Below are 21,231 nucleotides of genomic sequence, written 5' to 3'. Positions count from 1 at the left end.
AGGACAGAAATCTCACCTGGGATTGTTTTTTGTCTAATAGGGAAACACCAAGATAAACACATTCAACTGGTCCAAGATTCGTAAGCTGAGCTTCAAGAGGAAGAGGTTTCTGATTAAGCTTCACCCGGAGGTCCATGTAGGTTTTGTGGGGTTAATGTGCTCTCGCAAATTATTTTGCTCCTAGATATGTTAATAGTGAGTTGAAGGTGTTTTGAGTAATGAAAGCTTATTTAGGTTGGCTTTAAAAACATTGAGAGAGACTTCTAGTTAAACATTTGTCAATGGAATTACATAGTTCATAGTCTGATGTTAAATGTAATATCTAAAGATCTTGATAACCAAATAGAATGAACAAACATGGCTTTATATAGGCCCAAACCTTTTGAAGTACTTTGCCTTTCTGATTCGAATGTTTGTGCTTCCAGGGACCTCACCAGGACACTCTAGAATTCCTCATGACTAGTCGCGATCAGTGCAAGGTGTTCTGGAAAAACTGTGTTGAGTATCACACCTTCTTCCGCCTGCTGGACCAGCCCGAACCCAAGTCAAAACCCATCCTCTTCAGCAGAGGCTCCTCCTTCAGATACAGGTATTGGGGTTCATTCAATGCATGCTTCCCTCCATTCTAGTTTGCCATTCTGTATGTACTTCAGCATGGTCAAAACATGCTCCTGGCTGCAAAACCCAAGGAAGCAGTTGGTTGGTAAATGACAGAAAATAAGGAGTTGTAGGGGTGGGTGGGGACAATTTTAAAGTAGTTGGATTGGTAATTTCTAAATGGGTCAAATTTTCTGTAAAATGAGCTGAGCTCTGTTTTCAATTAGTGAAATGGCTACAAAAACTAAATTAAACAAACATTGTATCTGTCTTAGAAATAGGGTCTGTACACATTTTCTCCGTATTTCATATTCATTAGGCTTTCTGTGTTGGGTAAGAAACTAAGGGGTTGATTTTGTATCAATCTGTACCCTGCTGAGAGAAGCCACAACTGGATTTTACAGCACTGGGAAATCCTCAGCCCCCTATCTGTGGTTATCCATCTAAAGATACTTCAGTAAAATCCAGCTGTGGCTTATCTTGGTGTGGTGGTATCGGTTGATTTAAAATTGACTTTTGTGGGAGCTAGTGCCTTTATCAGTGCATTTGTCTACTTAGCTTTTTTTCTTTTACATTTTGACCTTTTTATATACATGTTTGCAGCATCTGTTGGTACAACAAAATTATTTTAGCCCAGTACCTGACTACTTTGATTTTATTGCAGCGGGAGAACACAGAAGCAGCTGGTGGACTATGTGAGAGACAGTGGAGCTCGAAGAACACCATATCAGAGGTAAGGCCTGCTAATAATGATGGGATTTAGATTTTTACCTGTTTTGTGTTGAAATGTGGAAATGAGTTATTGGGCTGAGATGAATGCTTGTGCACTTCCTGTATAAATAGGCCGATGGCTATTGGAGAAAATTTCACATGTTGGATATGATTTTATAATCCGAAATGATGAGAATTAAGAGTTGTACCTCAAACACAATTAGTTAAAATTAGTTATTAGAAACTATTCCAGTCCCACTCTCGTATTTGAGGTCAGTGTTTGATAGAAGTCAATAATAATTAATCATTGTGTTGTCTTTTTTTTTCTTTCTGTCTCTCCCTCTTATAGGAGACACAGCAGAGCTCAGATCTCTACTCGCACTTTGTGTGCAGACTTGCCAAAACAGGTTAGTGTTGCGGCACTTTAACCAACACGGTCAGTAACAATACAACCATCAGTCCACCAGCAGGACCTCGTAGGCTCAGTTGGTAGTTGTGCATTGCTTTTTAACTAGAACATTTCACCTCTGTCTTACAAATATATGTCTGGTGCCCTTTACCTTTACCCACTTTTATTTGTATGTCTGTCTATCTCTAGTATCATCATTTCGTATTTGATTATCGTATAGGCATTTGTCAATGATAATCAATACACCAGATACAAACAAAAGCCAGGCAGTCTTCCCAGCGACAGCATGTGGAAGCGACAGCGTGGGAGAAGTACAGTCGTGGAAAAGTACAGAGCAGTTAGAAGCAGTAAGGAGAAATTACATCTTTAAATGCTTTAATCCGAAAACACTGCAGCTTAAAGTCCTATCAGCTGCGTGTCTTTTTCTGATAACAAGCTGAAGCTCAGAGCAGCTGCTTCAAATTCACCGCCGTTCTGAGACACAGGGGAGGGGTGGAGCCAGCAGCACACCAGATACTCGCCTGGAATATTGTGTTCAGTTCTGGTCACCTCGTTACAAAAAGGATATTGCTGCTCTAGAAAGAGTGCAACTACGTCACCCAGCTCCTGGTCCAGGCCCTGGTACTCTCCTGCCTAGACTACTGCAACTCCCTCCTGGCTGGCCTCCCTGCGTCCGCCACCCGTCCCCTCCAGCTCATCCACAACTCCGCTGCTCGCCTGGTGTTCGCTGCCTCGCTTCTCCCACGCAACTTTACTGCGTCGCTCACTCCGCTGGCTCCCGATCACCACTCGCATCCAGTTCAATACTCTTGTACTAGCCAACAGATGCCTTGACCAGACTGCACCCAGCTACCTCCAGACCCTCATCTCTCCCTACACCCCCACTCGACCTCTCCGCTCCTCCTGCACTAGAAGACTGGTTCTACCTCCTCTACGCTCCCCTGCCTCCAGAGCCCGCTCCTTCTCCACCCTCGCCCCGCAGTGGTGGAATGAACTTCCTACAGATGTCAGGAATGCCCAGTCTCTGACCACCTTCCGGCGCCTCCTCAAGACTCACCTCTTCAGACAGCACCTGTAGAACTCTTTATTTCCCTATGGACACTCTTCCTTAAACGCGCTTTACTTGCTCTTATCTGCCCCCTATTTTACTGCATTTAATTCTGTACTTCAGAGTACTGTAATCTGTCAAGTGTTATTTAATCTGTAGTATTTTGTATTTAATTATATCCTGATGTAACTATTCTGACACTGTTATCTGCTCCGTTATTGAATCGTATTTTGTCATACTTGTACTTGCTAGAACCAAAGTCACTGTATTTATCTTGCTCTTGATTGTATTATTACTTGTACTGTGATTCTTGAAATGTATTTTTGTTTACGACTGTAAGTCGCCCTGGATAAGGGCATCAGCTAAGAAATAAATAATAATAATAAAATAATAAAAGAAGAGCGACCAGAATTATCCCGGGTTTAAAAGGTATGTTGTATGCAGACAGGCTAAAAAAATTGAATCTGTTCAGTCTTGAACAAAGAAAACTATGTGGTGATCTGATTCAAGCATTCAAAATTCTAAAAGGTATTGACAGTGTCAACCCAGGGGACTTTTTCGACCTGAAAAAATAAACAAGGACCAGGGGTCACAAATGGAGATTATATAAAGAGGTATTCAGAACAGAAAATAGAAGGCACTATTTTACACAGAGAATTGTGAGGGTCTGGAACCAACTCCCCAGTAATGTTAAAGCTGACACCCTGGGATCCTTCAAGAAGCTGCTTGATGAGATTCTGGGATCAATAAGCTACTAACAACCAAACGAGCAAGATAGGCTGAATGTCCTCCTCTCGTTTGTAAACTTTCTTGTGTTCTTATTGACGTTTGTTTTTCAAAATAAAGAACAAACATTAGTTTTTTTAACAGAAGATCCAGTAACTAAAAACACAGTTGTAAAAACAATAGTAGTTAAACAAAAAGGCACAACTTCTATATTCAAATTAGAACACTTCCGATTGTAAAAAAAAATAATAATAATAATAATAAAGGAGTTGCATTTAACAACTGAAAAGCATATGCGTGTGTCTGCATCAGATGTGCCTTTTTCATTGTAATAATAATAAATATTCTATCTGAATTATGGTTGTTCATTACTGTTAACATTTTATGTCCACAAGCAAAACTCAGCTTCTTTTCATAATATTGCCATATAATCCTAACACAACATGCATTGAAATAAAAGGTAATCGGTAGATTAATAGATTTAAAACAAAACAAAAAAAAAACGTATTGCCTTAATTTTTTAAATGAAGAAAACATGAATACAATAAGCCTACTTCGGATTTGGCTAACGTGTGTATCCTAGCAATGCGCTAATCTACCGTACTTGCACCAAGAGCCGGACTCTCACACACTCAAGGTTTTAATGCAAACCAGCAACAGGAGACTGGGTTCTAATTTGATGCATCGATTCACCAATATGTAATCGAAGCTCAGGAAATTTAAGGACAAATGATCAGTAATCGATGCGTTGATTAATTGTTGCACCCCTAATCTCTAGTAAACCCATGTAACACACGTGACACTGTTGCTTTGACAGAACTTTAAGAAATATTTGCTAGCAATAATTGTCTGTGTAAAATAAGACTGCCATCCATATTGCCTTTCTAGCTGTGATGTAATTTCCATCATCATTCTGAAATAACAGCTCCACTTAACAGCTGTAATCCGTCCAAATTTTAATAAAGGTAACGATCTTATAGCGGCTGTCCTGCACAGTATAGTAATACTAAAAAATCAATAGAATATAAAAAATAAAAAAATGGGCATTTTGTCTTTTTTTAAAAGCATTTTTATTTTAGTATATGTAACAAATTTTCACAGAACGTCGTCAATCCATGAAAGTTTAATAGCAAAATATAATGCACAAGAACTGAGTGGATTTTCTTTGGCCTTTCATGCAAACGTAAGTAACAGTTATGGGCTCCTTATGAAAACCTTTTTTTTTTATATTCAAACAACAAAACCAGTAATAACTAGGGGTGGGGCAACGATATGAAAATTGTATATAGATATCATGCACGTATTTTGATATTGTTGATATCGAAGTCTTCCAAAACACAGGAATATAATGACACTATTGCAGTATCAAACATATATACATATATAGATAGTTAACAGATATTTACATATGAAGCAATAACTTACTTTAACTTTGTGGTGCTTTGCGTCACAGTATCCATGGAGAAAAACACGATCTTGATATATTGTTTTACTATTCCATCATCGGCCACCTCAAAACCAAAACATTCCTATACTTCACTGCGCACAGACTTTTTAGCCAATCCGGAAGTAATTGCATCTTCAGCTGCTGCCTGTAAATGCTGCCTCACGACACCTCTAAAAGTATTAAGTACGGTGTCATGCCAATTTTTGCATTCTTTTGAGATGTGTTTTGATGTTTTAAAAGTACATCTCATTTATAATAAAGTTCACATTTAAAAAATACATTAATAGAGTAAGTAATCGCACAGACAAAATGCAATTAACCACTTTCACATGCGCATATCTCAAAGAAATGGAAACAGATGGTCGGTAGTGCTTGATGTATCATGCAAATAGCGTTTGGTAGCTAAATGCCAATCAGAGGAATAAAATGGTTAAATAATACTTTAGTGTGTGGTGTTTGCCTATGAAACTGACAATGATTGGTATGCATAGGGTTTGTTGTATCTTAATATAAAATAAACTTGATTTATACCTGGATTTAGGAGGCGGTGTGGTCCAGTGGTTAAAGAAAAGGGCTTGTAACCAGGAGGTCCCTGGTTCAAATCCAACCTCAGCCACTGACTCATTGTGTGACCCTGAGCAAGTCACTTAACCTCCTTGTGCACCATCTTTCATGTGAGACGTAGTTGTAAGTGACTCTGCAGCTGAGTTCACACACCCTAGTCTCTATAAGTCGCCTTGGATAAAGGTGTCTGCTAAATAAACAAATAATAATAATACCACATTTTTTCTCAGCATTTTGTTGTTGTTGATGTAAGTCCTGTCTGTCAATACATGTTTTCTGTTTCATGCTATAATCTTGTTCGATATCATGTTGAATTAATATTAAATGTTGCCATGGGTAGAATAGAACAATTCCCTGCAATTTATTGTAGTACGGCCTAGTGTAAACCCAGCCCATAATCATAACATTAAAGGACTAGTATTTGCGGCGTTCAGTAACATACCATTTCCATTTTACTCCATTCTATGAGATGACGCTCTCTTAAATTTTATTTAATGAAAGTTTCTTTTTTTTTTTATTTAAAGGCAATTCTTTAAGCAAAATAAAAGGTCTGTTAATCTTTATCTACTTTCTCTTCCCTTTTTTTTTCTTTCTCTTTTGCAGAGTCTGTCGTTCAACGAGTGTCTGAAGGTCCCAGGTTCCCCATCTTCCGCCACTATCTCCTTCCACTCCCTGCATGCCTCCAGCACACCACCCTGCCCTGAGCCAGAGCCTGACCAGCCACCCACCCCCCTACAAGAGGACCCTGGGAAGGGCACTCCCCAGCCCCTGCATTCCTTCCAAGGTGCCACTTCTTACCGGGCAGCAGTGCACTGCAGCCCCTCTTCTATGTGTGTAGAGAGTAGTGCTTTGAACCCAGGGATGGGAGGCTGTTTGAGCCAACCCCGTCCCCAGTACCCCCAAAATGGCAATGATGATAATGAGCAGGAGGAGGATAGAGCTGCTGGGGGGATATTCCTCACCAGCGGACAGTTTGGTGCAAGCAGGCTGCTTGCCAGGCAGGCACCAATATATACACTTGCCAATGTACAACTTCAGGTGACAGAGGAGTTTATAGATGATGACCCTGCTGAAATATCATTTTTCGGCGGGGGTTCAGAGGCTTTTGCATATGCGTACAACTGCAAGCTTAGACGTGAATTTGGTTATGAGGATCATGAAGGCAGCCCTGGGACCACCAAGGTCCCACATGGCAAGAGCCCTCATTGTGGCATAAAGGGACACGGGTATGAAAGCCAGTATTACGGCACAGATTTATCAGAATGCAGATTTGAGTATGGGGATGGTCGAGACCTAAATGACAATTCAGAGTGCAACCTCTTTTCTGTGTGTGGGGTCCGCAGTAGCCAATCAGAAACTAGCTCTCTAGTTAACAACCGCTCGCAGTACAGCTCACTTGATAACTTGCCGCTTAACGGCAACTCTGACTCTGTATCCCTGAACCTGCCTCTCAACGGCATCTCTGATTCAGCCTCGCTCAAACTACCCAGTTCCAGCAACCAATCAGTGGCAAGCTCCATGGTAAACTTCCCAGCCTGCTCCATTCGCTCGGAATCCAGCTCAGCCTTCCAGTTCAGTGACATCGTGGAGCAGCTAGGGCAGCTAAGCTGCCCTCCCACTGCCACTGAGGGATCCAGCTCCAGCAGTGGCAGTGACTCAGACTCCGAATGGGGCTCTGAGAGTGCCCTGCCCCCCGAGCACAACCTCTTTTACAACAACCCACTGGCCAGTGAGCCTGGCGACAACTTCGTTCTGGAGTGCCACAGCCTTAAGACACTGGGGCTCAGGGATGCAGTTGGGAGGCCCCACATAAACCTGTAATTTCTAACTCCTTTTGTGTTCTTTATAAACACAGACTTTGGGGATGATGTTCTGAATTTGTACTGGGGGAGTCTTAGGGGGTCACAGTCATATCTTACTGCAGTTGTAAAGATAGATTGTATTGAGGGGCAAGTATATGAAATGGAGATAGACAATGAGCACTTTCTATATTGACCTGAGATAGACAAGGAGAAGATTAATACAATCCAGGAATTGACTGGGGCCTATTTTTTTTAATCTGGAAAATGTTAACTGAAGTTGTAACAAACAATAAATACTGTGGTCTTAATCACCAACGTGCCATATTATAAATGTCCAGTGCAAAACACTGAACTTTATTACTAAGCCATTATTAGGCAATGCGTTTTCTATAGTCCTAGGGATCTTTTTTTAAATCATTTTCTTTGTGACCCACATATATTATTAGCATTCTAGGAATAAGTATTTCCATAAGGTTTGAACTACTGAAGTTCTTGAAACCATAACAATTCAGGATACAGGTTGGATTATAAGAAAGCATGTAATTGCCTTTTAGCTTGGTGGAATTGTAAATTTGTGCAGTGAACAAAGTGAATGTGTCTGACTATTCGGTAACGTTTCTTTAACTCTCTAAGTTTCCCGAAACTTTGTAAAAAAAAAAAAATATATATATATATATATATATATATATATATATATATATATATATATATATATATATATTAAATCAAACACAATTTCTTGTCAAGTGATGTGTATGCTGTGTTAAATGTGAGTCACTTTTGAAAAAAGTGTAGTACAGCAAGTGTCTCTTTTTCTGTTTTGGTATTTGTGTGGCATAGATTCAGAAATGCACCACAGAGAAACGTTCCAAATTTTGAAAACTTTGCGCTTATGCAAAAGCATTGAAATGGTACCTTGCCTCCTGACACTTCCATCTCTATAATCCTTTTCAACATTTTGTTACCTATCCACATGCCTCGTTTTTAAAACATATGAAGAGCAATACTAGTCAAGGAGCCAGAACATACATCTTACAGCTTTATATACAGTTTGGCTTTCTTGCTACTAATCAGTCTTTTATGCAGTTTTTCTAAATCAGGGATGCTTTAGATTAATTAGTCTCCTGCATATCCTAAATTTTCTGCGGGTCAGTAATTACTAATGTTTGTGAATTTAGCATAATTTGAAACATTTGTTCATCACAATCATTACACGTATGCATGAATCACTATAGTTCTCTCTCTCTCTCTCTCTCCAAACACGTAGACATTTTGTCCCTTTATTTATAAAGTTTTAGCATGTCTTATGTACTTGTTATCTCCATGCTTTTCATTTGATTTCTGAATATAGCCTGTTTGTCATCTAATTCTAAAAAGAGAATAATGTGATGGCAGGTTTGTTGTGCTAGTGCTAACAGTAGATGGTCTGTTTGAGGGATCATTACTGTGCTGTGGATGGTGGTATATCTGTTTTATAATTAATTGCTGTGTATTATGTATATTTTCAAGAAATACAATTTTTATAAACATTTTTTATACATTTTATAATTGAAAATGTAACCATCTTTTTAAGTCATTTTTTTTTAGGTTATTGAATGTGATAGAAAAATACAATTTTAATTTTGAATGTTTTCAAAGCAAATGAAGAAGGAAAATCACTAATAGTTAACATTTTGTTTATGTAATTTTTTTCTTTTAATTTGGTGAATAATGTGCACTTTAGCCATTCTCATTATTGTCATTTTGCAAAAATAAAAGGGGTTTCAGGTTCCTTAGCCACTCTCACGCTGGTGGAGTTCACTTCGATGCACCTCTCTACTCCTAAAACCTCTCACAGCCATTTATTGCCTTCTCTGGCAAGAAGGTGTAATCTAAAGCACTGCAGTGTCTACTTTGTCTGGGGAAAATCAGTATGAAGAAACCAATAATATTCAGTTTTGCACTCTTCTCTTGTGCTTGAAGTCCAAATTTTGAAGCCCATGTCCAATCAATACGTAAGGTTCACACCCACATTAAAAACCCAATTGTTGTTCATATGGATGTGCCTGAATCTGAAAACTGGGACTTGTAGTACACAAGCATTTTGTAGGGTAATCCAGTCAGCTCAAAGCTAGATATCAAATGAATATCTCCACAAATTTGCTAAACAGATCACAGTTAAGGTGATCTGTTTAGCAAATTTGAAGGTAAACTTGTTTTCACTGGCTACTCTGGAGGGGTATTAAAACAAAAAAAAATCCTTATTGGGTAGCACCCCTACCACTTGAGAAATCCCTGTGGAGCAAGTGAACATTTAACTCTCCTAGAACTTCCCAGCAATGCAGTACAGTACATAATACCAGTATAGTATTGTACACTGAGATACATCTTCTGTGTTACGCCTTGGTTCATATAGCTTTCACTGAAGATGACTAGAGAAATAATATAATCTTATTCATAATGTGATTTTAAAATATTATTATTATTATTATTATTATTATTATTATTATTATTATTATTTATTTTTTAGCCTCACCTGTGTGGCTGGTTTCACAAGTAAGGTAGTTAAAGAATCTGGCAAAGGTAAGCAGTCCAAGTTAGTGCAATTTGTGGTCCGTGAACCTAGACAGAAGTTTAACTGCGTATTGATGACCATTGAAAGTGGATACTGCAATGCTTTGAATATTGGAATTAGAAATTAAGCAATTGAAAGTTATATTTTCTAGATAATAACAAAATAAGGTTGTCGGAATGCATGCTGAATGGAATAAAGCAGGAAATTGGAAACAAAAGATAAGCATGTTTATGTGACTGATGACTACATCAGCAAATGTGTAGATCCAAAAACCCTTTATTTATGATGTCGTAAAGAGGTATGTTTTGTTTTTTAGTTAAAATGTCTACATATCGGGGGGGGGGCTCCCGAGTGGCGCATCCAGTAAAAAGCACTTGCGTAGAGTGCAGGATGCACCCTATAGTCTGGATGTCGCGAGTTCGAGTCCAGGCGATTCCTTTGCCGACCGAGGACGGGAGCTCCCAGAGGGCGGCACTCAATTGGCCGAGCGTCGGCCGGGGGGAGGGAGGGTTAGGTTGGCCAGGGGGTCCTCGGCTCACCGTGCACCAGCGACCCCTGTAGTCTGGCCGGGCGCCTGCGGGCTTGCCTGTAAGCTGCCTGTGAGCTGCATTGTCCTCCGACGCTGTAGCTCTTAGGTGGCTGCATGGTGAGTCCGCAGTGTGTAAAGAAGTGGTCAGCTGACGGCACGTGCTTCGGAGGACAGTGTGTGTTCGTCTTCGCCCTCCCGAGTCAGCGCAGGGGTGGTAGGGGTGAGCTGAGCATAATAAAATAATTGGCCGTTCCAAATTGGGAGAAAAATAATAAAAATAATTGGCAACGACTAAATTTATTAAAAAAATAAAAAAAAAGTCTACATATCTTCTGATGCTAATGGGTTATGTTTATACATCTTGTTCTAGCTCTCTATTTCAATATTCCTTTCCATATTCCAAAACATGCCTTTTCAATGATCTTGTTTTCGTTCTTGCCTTAAACTTGCTTTCACTTGCTGTCCTTTCTTAGTCCCATATTGTAGCAATATCCGGGTACTCCATTAAATAGAAATATTCTGATATGCAGTATAAAAAAGATTTGTTACCTAGAAAACATTATTTAGATTTATCTTTTGATATTTTGTACTGGTGTTAAACAAAGTTGTATTCATTGTAAGTTTTACTATACCAAAAAAATAAAATAATCACATTTTGTGTAACTGGAGAAACAGACTTGTTAAATTCCTTTTAGATCATTTAAGCGCTTGTGAATTTCCACAGGCTGCAATCATTTAAAATAGTAAAAATCTGACCATTTCAAAATGTTCTGGTATGTTTTAGCATTGTAGTTTCATTGCAATGGATATGTTATTGAGGTTTTATTTGTATTTCTTTTCTTTTTTTTTTTCTTTCATAAAACAGGTTTAATTAGGCATGATTTTTAAAGTGACGATGCCTTGTTCTATTTTTTTTTCATACTCCTAACATTAAACATCATGAATACTAGAAGTGACAGCTAAAAATTAAATTATTTACTATGGAAGTTGATGAACTACCATACTACCATGGGTATATTTGCAGAAACTAACCTATTGAATCCTATGTAGTACACTTGTGCAATTTTCCTACTTTGCATTCATTTCTTAATGCCATCTTTTGAAAAAAGTAAAATTTAACTTTTGGATGTCACTTGTAGACAAAGATTACATCTTAAATTAAATTAGTATGTTATATATGTGTATGTATGTATGTATGTATGTATGTATGTATGTATGTATGTATATATATATATATATATATACACACACTCTGATGCACAAAAGAAATGCAACATCTCAGGTCTAATGGATTTAATAAAATATTTTAAACATAGATGTCAAACAAAATCACAGAAAATGTGAAAAATAGAGATCAATGAATCATAAGTTTTCAGTATGAAACGTGACACACTGTCAAAATGAAAATATTACAAAGTTAGTATCGGGTATGACCTCCCTGAGCATTAACACATTCTTTGTAGTGTTGGCGCGTAGACCTGATCAGTCTCTGGATATACTTCTGTGGGATGTTCCGCCACTCTTCCTGTGCAGCTGCAGCCAGCTGGCGAAGGTTGGCTGGTCGCGGTTGTCTCCTGTACTAGCGATTTGGTCCCACAGATGCTCTATTGGACTTGGGTCAGGAGAAAAAGCTGGCAATGGCAAGACCTCGTTCCACCACTCTCTCTGCCACCACCTAGGATGTTCTCTGGCCCACAGAAGATGGCGATTTCGTCTCTCAGCTGTCAATGTGTTACCCCTGAACGGACTCCAAGCGTGCAAATCATTTTCATGCAGATGGTGAGCTACAGTCATTCTGATGATGCATGGGTTATTTCTTCCTGGAATTTCTTGTGCTGTAGCCACTGTTGTCTGAATTTGATTATGCAAATATCAGTCAGATTTGACCGTCCTAGGCCAGTGTGGTGACCCTCTGCCTTCGAGGGTGTGACCTGTCCCTCACAGAGCCGGTTTCCTGGTTTCTCTGGAGTAGTATGCGGATTGTTGAAGCAGAACAGTTAATTCTCCCGGGCAACTTCTCTCACAGACAGGCCGCCTTCAATCATGCCGATAGCAACCAGACGATCTTCATTACTCAAGCGGGGTATGGTCATAGATTTTGCTGTTAATTAAAATCATGTCTTTTGAAATGGATATTTATACAGATTCTTAATCAACTAATTTTGGCAATTTTAACTCAAATACAAAACACTGAGCACCTGGTATTTTTATTAAATCAAATGACTTGAGCTCAGTATTTTGTTATCCCAAAGAACAATACTACTCAAACAATCAACAAACCTATCTGCTCACTATTTAAAATGTAAATAACATTATGTATGTGCCCAATGAGTTATTGATGTAAAGCTTATACTGATGCACAATGAAAACGCAACAGTCTATTTGTTGGGCAACCATGATAAATGGTTGCCCAACAACTGGATTTTTAAATAGTGTACAAGTACTTTATAATAGTTAATTGTGCAATGGGATCAATCTGTGAGGAAAAACGGAACATTCAATTGCCTGGTTGTTGATGGGCCCTTAGACTTTACATCAGACACCATTGAATTATGCAGCAGGTACCATCTTGAATGAAAGTAGCAATCAGTTCTTGACATCACTCTTGAATCAGTTTCCTTTGTCCACATGAGTCTAAGGCATATAGTTACAAAATGCCTGTTACTGCAGTTGGCTTCTTCCAAGTGCAGTGAAAATAAAGTTTAGTAACCTTGTCAGCATTTTTTTTCATGCTAATGACGTTTAGGAATTTATTACCTTAATGACATTAACCATTTAACTTGTGGTCACTGGTTAGAAAAGTGCAAGTCCCCAATGGGGTATCCAAAAGATTATATATATATATATATATATATATATATATATATATATATATATATATATATATATATATATATATGTAAATGTAAATCTAAGCACATTTCCCCTCCCCTAACTAAAAAGTGGTCCAAAGGCATGAAGTATTTTTTTTGCGTTTGTATGAATAGCTCTCCCTCCTTTCTGAAGCCTGCATATCTGCAGTTTCCTTTTGTGCTTTGAGCACACTGCTCCTGTGAGTCTCTGGATTTAGTTAATGTTTTGCTTCATAAGGATATATTGGAAATCTAAACATTCTTGCTATTTCCCCTGAAAAACATTTTCCCTTCTGTAAATGAATGTTTTAAAGTAAATGTAGTTGTACTATATCTAGATCTACAGTATGACTTTAATTCATTACCCCCTCCATTTTTTTATAGCTTTTATTGGATGTGTGTGTGTGTGCTGGTGCCAAATTTCACAGACCCCTTCCAGCTGAGACTCCATGTTTGTTTTGGAATGTAGCCAGTGCATGACAGTACTTTTTTCTTTACAGTAACTGCTGTGAGTGTTTTTCTACCTTTGCTCTGTCTGCTTTAGTTTTCTGCTGCAGGGTATATTAAAGTGCTGGGTTGTGCAAAAGGCACATTCCTGATAAACAAGTACCACAAATTAGTTCCGGGTCACAGAGCAACCTCTGGAGCTCCGTGTTTTCTTTTCTGTTTTACTTCTGGGTTTTCTTTTTATTTAGGGGAAGGAAAGCAACTCCTTGTCTGTTAAGGCTGCACTCCGGTAGTGAAATGACACTATTAATGTGTGCTTTCAATGACGATTCCATTGATATTTAAACAGTTGATATCTTTGCTCCCACGTTTGTCTGAATTGGAAATCTTTTCAAAGAAAGAAATAGATCCTGTATTTGGTCTTCTAAGTTTTCTGATCTTAGGTTCTGCAACTACAGTACACAAAAAAATGTTGGGATTGGAAATGTATTGCTCAGAGTTACAGCCTACAGTTCAATAAGCTTGTATATAAAATCAGAAATAGAAGTTTATAAACAAAGCCAAATCATTTTACAAAAATATTCCCCCATTGTAGGTATCGCATCTTATTATATTTTGTAGAAATGGTAGAAATGTCTGTTGACTCAGGCAGATATGTTGTTTAAGGTGGTATCAGGAGCATGTCTTAAATGGTTACTACACTGTGTATATTATTATTATTATTATTATTATTATTATTTATTTCTTAGCAGACGCCCTTAAGCCACGGCATTGAGTGGAGAAGAGTTTTTTGTGTTTTCTCCCAAACAAACTTAATTCACAGAACACACATCACAAGAGTTTAAAGGGTTGACGATCATACCCGTGATTTCTATTTTTTAATATAACACATTTAAACATCTTTGGAAACAGTGCAGAATTTTTCAAGAGGAATAAAAAGGTATGTATTATAAGGACAGTCCTCTTTTATTCACTATATTTTGTTTCAAGATATGCTGATTTGCATGCGATCATGGTGTCTAAATTTGTTTAGAAACAATAATTTCCACATTCGTAACATCTGTTGCAATCCTTATTCCAAAATTCAGCCCAGTTCTTTTAGATGATGTCACTAATGTTACTAGAAGGAAGAGAAAGCATTTTGCTTTGATGAAACAGGGCTGATTTTGATTCTTGTTATGATCCTCCTCCTCATTAACATTATCGTCTTGGTAATTATGTGGTTTTAATTTGTGTCTGTTTTTTCCTATTTATCAGTGTCATTTTCCCTCAATCTATATAACCCCCTTTTTTTTCTTTTAAGAAGTGCTGAGTTCACTTAATTATGCATGCTAAAAATCATAATTTGCTAACATACATGTATTAAGGTCAATGTTGAGTTGTATAGGTACATATCGCTTTATTTGTAAACCTTATTATTATTATTTATTATTATTATTGCAAAGTGGCTTCATGTTGAATCATGTGCTCTCAATGGAGAATATACAACAGCCTGAGCTGTTGGCTAACAGGTAAAGGTAAAGAAATGTTTTTAAGAATAAAAAGCAGTCACACACCTCTGTTTACGACCGCTGCCAGGATTTAGAATATGTAAGGTCACAGGAAGCCCTTTGCCTTGACAGTGTTGCCAACTGTCTAAACTGCTGGTGATTGAATAATGATTTGGTCAGGCCTTTGTCCATGATACTCTTTGTAGCGGGAAGCCCAACCATACAAGCTCATCATATCCATTTTGGTGCATCCGGTAATCTATTTTACCCTGTGGACGAGGTGTATGTCAAGATACCAGAGCAACAATTCACTGTGACAATGTTTTGATCGATTTGAAGAACAGAATTGGAGCTCATGGCTCACTGCACTAATAATCAAATGGAACTGGCTTACTACATTGCTGCCTTGTTCAAAACTTGGTTAAAAAGAATAAAACACTCATTAGCTGATCTTATGTTTAGTGACCTTAATTTTCAAGTTCAGACACCTGCAGTCACACTGGATACAAATTGTGGGTACACAAGTACAATCAGGTGAATATGGTGACAATACCCTGCAGATGGTGGTGTGAATATAGTAAATACAGTGATTTGATCTGCCATATCCTGTAGGTTTAAAATGAGCAGGATTTAAGTTATAGTGGTAGATATATCACAGCACAGTCAGGGCAGAAAAACAAATGTACAAAATATTAATACAATTAGCATTGATGTGTCATTTCCCACACCCTTTTGAAATTTACAAACCTCTGCCTTACAATTGATGCCGTGCTACCAGAGCTCTGTGTGCTGGTGTTGAAAGTGGATGCTTAAAACAAACAAGTCAGTACTATTTGATTTGCTATCTAAGGCTTTATGCCCATAGACCCATATATGATGAACAGGTAAGTTGAGTTCTCATGGAGCAGCTATTGGAATCCATACCTCTGAAGATTAGCTGTAATTGTAGAGAGAACTGTGGAATGAGGGTACAGAACGATCAAGCATTCATTCAAGATTTTTGAAGTCAAACTTAATTCCAAAATACATTGTCTACCAATGAACTACATTTTATGCCCATTTTAATGAATTTATTATCTTTGGAATTATTTTTGATTAGGTAATAGGTTCACAAGTGCAAATGTTCCAGAGGCCACATGTCTCAGTAAGTGCTGAGAGCTCTTTGTTTTTTATCCTGGCAGGGATATCGATGGACAACCCTCCGCTCTCTCCCTTTGCCCTGAAGAGCCATTTGACCCTGTCTCCCTCATTCCAGATGTCAACGCTCAGCCTGCCGGGCCAGGCACCCTCACCCCTGCAGAGCCCCATCCTGAGCGAGATGGGCACTGCCAGGCTGGATGAGGAGGAGGAGGAGGGCAGGAAGAAGGTACAGTGTGCACCCCAGCCCTCTGCTCACCTAACTGAGCCCTGCAGAACCTCTGCATCTAAAACATCATACCCTGCTCCATTTACTATACTATCCTACCTCCCAGTAAACCCCTGGCTTGACTACTGTTCCCTATCCACTAGGCTACACAGACTCAAAACTTTAGCTCCAACAAATAAGCTACAGTGCTTGTACTGTATACCATCCTCGACCCCCTTCCCAATCCTTCAGCTCTAACTAGGCCAATGTGCCTGCCAGCTTCCTGCTTGATCCACAGGGCAGACTTTTCTATGTATGTATGTATGTATGTATGTATGTATGTATGTATGTATGTATGTATGTATGTATGTATGTATGTATGTATGTATGTATGTATGTATGTATGTATGTATGTATGTATGTATGTATGTATGTATGTATGTATGTATGTATGTATGTATGTATGTATGTATGTATGTATGTATGTATGTTATAGGTGCAAGTAACAGAATATCTCAGACAGTGGCAGTGTTTTAATTTTAAAGCAATACGTTGGGCAGATGCTGAATTTAAGAGAATTTGCACCTACTAATGAATTGGGTAAAAAACTAAATTGTTGCTGCCATTTGTTTCGCCAAGATCCAACAGATCATGGTAACCTGAAGAGCCCATGTTTCTTGCTCTCGTGTGATTGTTACTGCACTGTGGCTTATGTTTTACTTGCAGTTTATGGAGCTGGTTCTTTGCTGCATCTTTAGAAACATCATTCTAGTGAAGCTGAAACCCAACAGCTAGCTACTGTATACAAGATAGTGCACTTTTAGGGAGGGGGGATTATTTCCTGTAAAACTAACACTGTACACCTATTATAAATGTGATATCTGAGACATTCAAGCATGTTTCCCCTGTTGAAAGGGTGAAGGATAGGTTGTATCCATAGATACAATGCTAGAATAGTATAATATAGAATAGTTCTGAATTACAAAATAATTGGTTGTGTTTCAGTGTCCATTTCATCTTGGTGGAGGGAACTGGAGCCAGAATATGAATTGCAATCAGTTTACTGCTGCCTGGCTATGTTGGAAGGTGAAAAAGGAGGATCTTGAGGGCAGTAGGGAAAAGGAAGTGTGTGTTCTTTTGAAAGCACCAGAGTTCTTTTGAAAGCGCCTTGGTGCTCATGGTTGAGTCTTTGCTTTGAAATGCACTACCCAGCAGAGGGAACCTACAGGAACTGCTGAATTTATCCTGAAATCATGTGAATCGCTACAATTTAACACAGATGGAGGCCACTTAACTTGGTGTGTGATTCTGAAGGCGATTGGTTACACCTGAGCTAATTTAAGATTGCTATTAGAAGGGGGGTGGACACTTATCCAACCAAGCTATTTCAGTTTTTATTGAAAAACTGAAGGCTGTGTGGTCCAGTGGTTAAAGAAAAGGGCTTGTAACCAGGAGGTCCCCGGTTCAAATCCCACCTCAGCCACTGACTCATTGTGTGACCCTGAGCAAGTCACTTAACCTCCTTGTCCTCCGTCTTTCGGGTGAGACATAATTGTAAGTGACTCTGCAGCTGATGCATAGTTCACACACCCTAGTCTCTGTAAGTCGCCTTGGATAAAGGCGTCTGCTAAATAAACAAATAATAATAATATTAATTTTCTACAAATTTCTAGAATATTTTTTTCACTTGGAAGTTGTGGGGTAGGATGTGTAGATAAATGAAAAAAAACGATTTTAATGCATTTTAATTCCAGGCTATAAGGCAACAAAAGGTGAACATTTTGAAAGGGGGTGTAGACTTTCTATACGCACTTTGTGTGTGTATATATATTAAAAAAACCACACATATACATATATATATGTGTGTGTGTGTGTGTATATATATATATATATATATATATATATATATATATATATATATATATATATATATAACAAATAATCACACTGAATACATACTGTACAGCATAGGGTACAGTATAGTGGGGTAAGTCATTAGTGGTCTAAAAACTATACTGATCTTGGAAAGATGCCATGGCATTACTTTATTTGGGGAAGGGATTTCAGACCTACCACATCTTTCCAAGCATGGAGGACTAGAGAGTGAAGAAAGAAAAATCCCCTAAAACTCAATTTGAAGAGAAAGGAAACCAGCTGTTGTATATGACAAAGTTACTTTGTTTTTTGACTTCTCAGAGGTATCCAGCAGACAAAGCCTATTTCATTGCCAAAGAGATTCTGACAACGGAGAGAACTTACCTGAAGGATTTGGAGGTTATCACAGTGGTGAGCATCTCTCCGCTCTTTCCTTAACAGGTTGCATGCCTTTTATACTTTGAGGGAGGTTTACAATATAAATGCTCATGTGAATTTTTTTTTTTTTTGCATATTTATATGCCATATTTTGCCTTGAATTTGTGGAGAGTGTTATATAACTGTCAAAATGGCTCTGGACTCTTGACCGGAGGGTCGTGGGTTGGATCCCAGGTGGGGGACACTGCTGCTGTACCCTTGAGCAAGGTACTTTACTGAGATTGCTCCGGTAAAAACCCAACTGTATAAATCTGCTAAGAAATAAATAATAATAACTTAAATGGTTTCTAAAAGATGTAAACCTGTTTGTCCTGTACCATCTAATTTGGGTTTCATGAAAAATGAGGCAGTGGATATAAAAGGCTTTACAGTGTTTGTAATTAAATAAATATATATTTATGTAATCTTCTAACAAAGCTAAAAGTCCACAGGATATTTATTCAACTGTTGCGTGCAAATATAAGCTTAGGGCACTTCTGCGGAACAAAGAGTAACTTTGATCCGTGAAGTAAAGTCAAAGCCATGTGGTTACCTATTTATTTCTTCTTGGAGAAGAGGAACGCTTACAAGTGTTTCTTTGTAAGCATGGTTCCATGCTGGAATAATTAACTCGTATACATATTGTGTGTCTGTGTCATTCAACCCTTTCTTAATAGCATCAAAAAGATTAACGCTTTCAGGCTGTAGCTGATGTGTAACAGCATTGCTTTTGCTCTGCAGTGGTTCCGCAGTGCAGTGATAAGGGAAAACGCCATGCCTGAAGGCCTGATGATCTTGCTGTTCTCCAACATTGACCCCATTTATGAGTGTCATCGTGGATTCTTGAAAGAGGTTGACCAGAGGCTGGCACTCTGGTGAGTCCGTGATCTTAAGTTGTAACGCACTCTTCCTGAACAATCGGGCGTTTCACTAGCCAGTGTTTTTTATTTTTCCAGGGAGGGACGCTCCAATGCTCATGTGAAGGGGGATTACCAGAGGATTGGTGATGTGATGCTGAGGAACATCTGCTCTCTCAAGGTAAGGCTGTCTCAGAACCGGTTTAACAGGTGTAATCAAGGCAAAGTGTTCTGACAAATTGTTTAACAAATTCGCCCGTTTTCTCATTGGAAATAGGTAAATTTCAAAATATCACTGTCCTGGTCACAAAAGCAAATTTTTTGGGGAATAATAGCCATTTTCTATACTTTTGAGGCATAAGCAATTAGGAAATAACACTTACTACCCAGGAACAAAAAAAAAAAAAAAATTTGTTACACGGTGTTATGTAGTGGTTACTTTGTCTCCACTCTCCTGATCACGGTGTGCGGATCCTTTTCGACTTCTGCTACTACATAAAATATGGCAAACATGTTTGTTCTGTGTTTTTTTTTAGATTTTAGTAAAGTGATTTTAATAAAAAAAAAAAAAAAAGAATTTAACTGTGACTTAGTTTTTATTATTTATTTATACTCATTAACTGTTTTTCATTAAAGACATTGCCGCAGAATTTTGCAGACAATGCTCTTCTTGTTGCAGATTTTAGGAAATCAACGTGGATTTCCATGGGGACTAGTTAATACATTTTAAAGAATAAAGCAGCTAATGACACTGACACTATTTACTGTACATATAACTGGCAACTTTTTACAATTTCCGTTCACATTATTGTTGTTTTTCTTAAAACAAGTAAATTACAGAAATCCACAAATGCTTTGGTAGAAAAAGGTTGAAATTCTCCTTTTTAACTGTAAGTATAGTAGTGCAATATGTTGTTACTGAGAGACTGACTTCACAGTACATTGAACATGTGATTGTGTGCCAAGCTGTTGTGTGCATGCCCTCACAGGAGTTCACCAGCTATCTGCAGAAGCACGATGAGGTGCTGACTGAGCTGGAGAAGGCCACCAAGCGACTGAAGAAGCTGGAGACTGTGTACAAAGAGTTTGAGCTGCAGAAGGTCTGCTACCTGCCCCTCAACACCTTCCTGCTGAAGCCCATCCAGAGACTCATGCACTACAAGCTCATCCTGGAGAGACTGTGCAAGCACTACACTCCCGACCACCAGGACTACAGCGACTGCAAAGGTGAGTTTACAAAAAGCTGCAGCCATTCTGAGCCAGTTAGAGCCCTGTCCCAACACTTCCCTCTTCTTCTAGATGCCCTGAAGGAAGTGGCAGAGATGGCTGCCCAGCTGCAGAGCAGTCTGATCCGGCTGGAGAATTTCCAGAAGCTCACAGAGCTACAGAGAGACCTGATTGGGATCGAGAGCCTCACCGCCTCTGGCAGGGTGGGTACGGGCTGAGCTTCTGGAAGCCCTTTCAGTGAAGGAGTGCTCCTGCATTTTCCAGGGTGGGGGACAGACGCAGACACATTACTGTACTTTCTTAATGGAGTAATACTTCATGCAGATTGTGGCAG

The 21,231-nt window shown here is 38.6% G+C and overlaps 1 protein-coding gene across 6 annotated transcripts in view; it reads left to right on the top strand.

Annotated features, from left to right (window-relative positions):
* Window positions 1-21,231, top strand: part of LOC117417012 (FERM, ARHGEF and pleckstrin domain-containing protein 2-like) — a 97,736-nt gene that overhangs the window by 46,336 nt on the left and 30,169 nt on the right. For all 6 annotated transcript variants that reach the window (XR_009330697.1, XR_004546670.2, XM_059034617.1 and 3 more), the window contains exons 9-19: window positions 41-136; window positions 426-589; window positions 1,262-1,330; window positions 1,658-1,715; window positions 6,106-6,286; window positions 16,358-16,542; window positions 18,718-18,807; window positions 19,555-19,688; window positions 19,770-19,851; window positions 20,660-20,897; window positions 20,970-21,100. Coding sequence is in view for 4 of the 6 variants with exons in the window: in XM_059034617.1 (XP_058890600.1) it covers window positions 41-136; window positions 426-589; window positions 1,262-1,330; window positions 1,658-1,715; window positions 6,106-6,286; window positions 16,358-16,542; window positions 18,718-18,807; window positions 19,555-19,688; window positions 19,770-19,851; window positions 20,660-20,897; window positions 20,970-21,100 (1,428 nt within the window). In the remaining 2 variants the exon portion in view is untranslated. The remainder of the gene's footprint in view (window positions 1-40; window positions 137-425; window positions 590-1,261; window positions 1,331-1,657; window positions 1,716-6,105; window positions 6,287-16,357; window positions 16,543-18,717; window positions 18,808-19,554; window positions 19,689-19,769; window positions 19,852-20,659; window positions 20,898-20,969; window positions 21,101-21,231) is intronic.

Source organism: Acipenser ruthenus, chromosome 12 (genome assembly GCF_902713425.1).
Source record: "Acipenser ruthenus chromosome 12, fAciRut3.2 maternal haplotype, whole genome shotgun sequence".
Taxonomy (NCBI): Eukaryota; Metazoa; Chordata; class Actinopteri; order Acipenseriformes; family Acipenseridae; genus Acipenser; species Acipenser ruthenus.
This window is presented reverse-complemented; position numbering and strand designations above follow the sequence as displayed.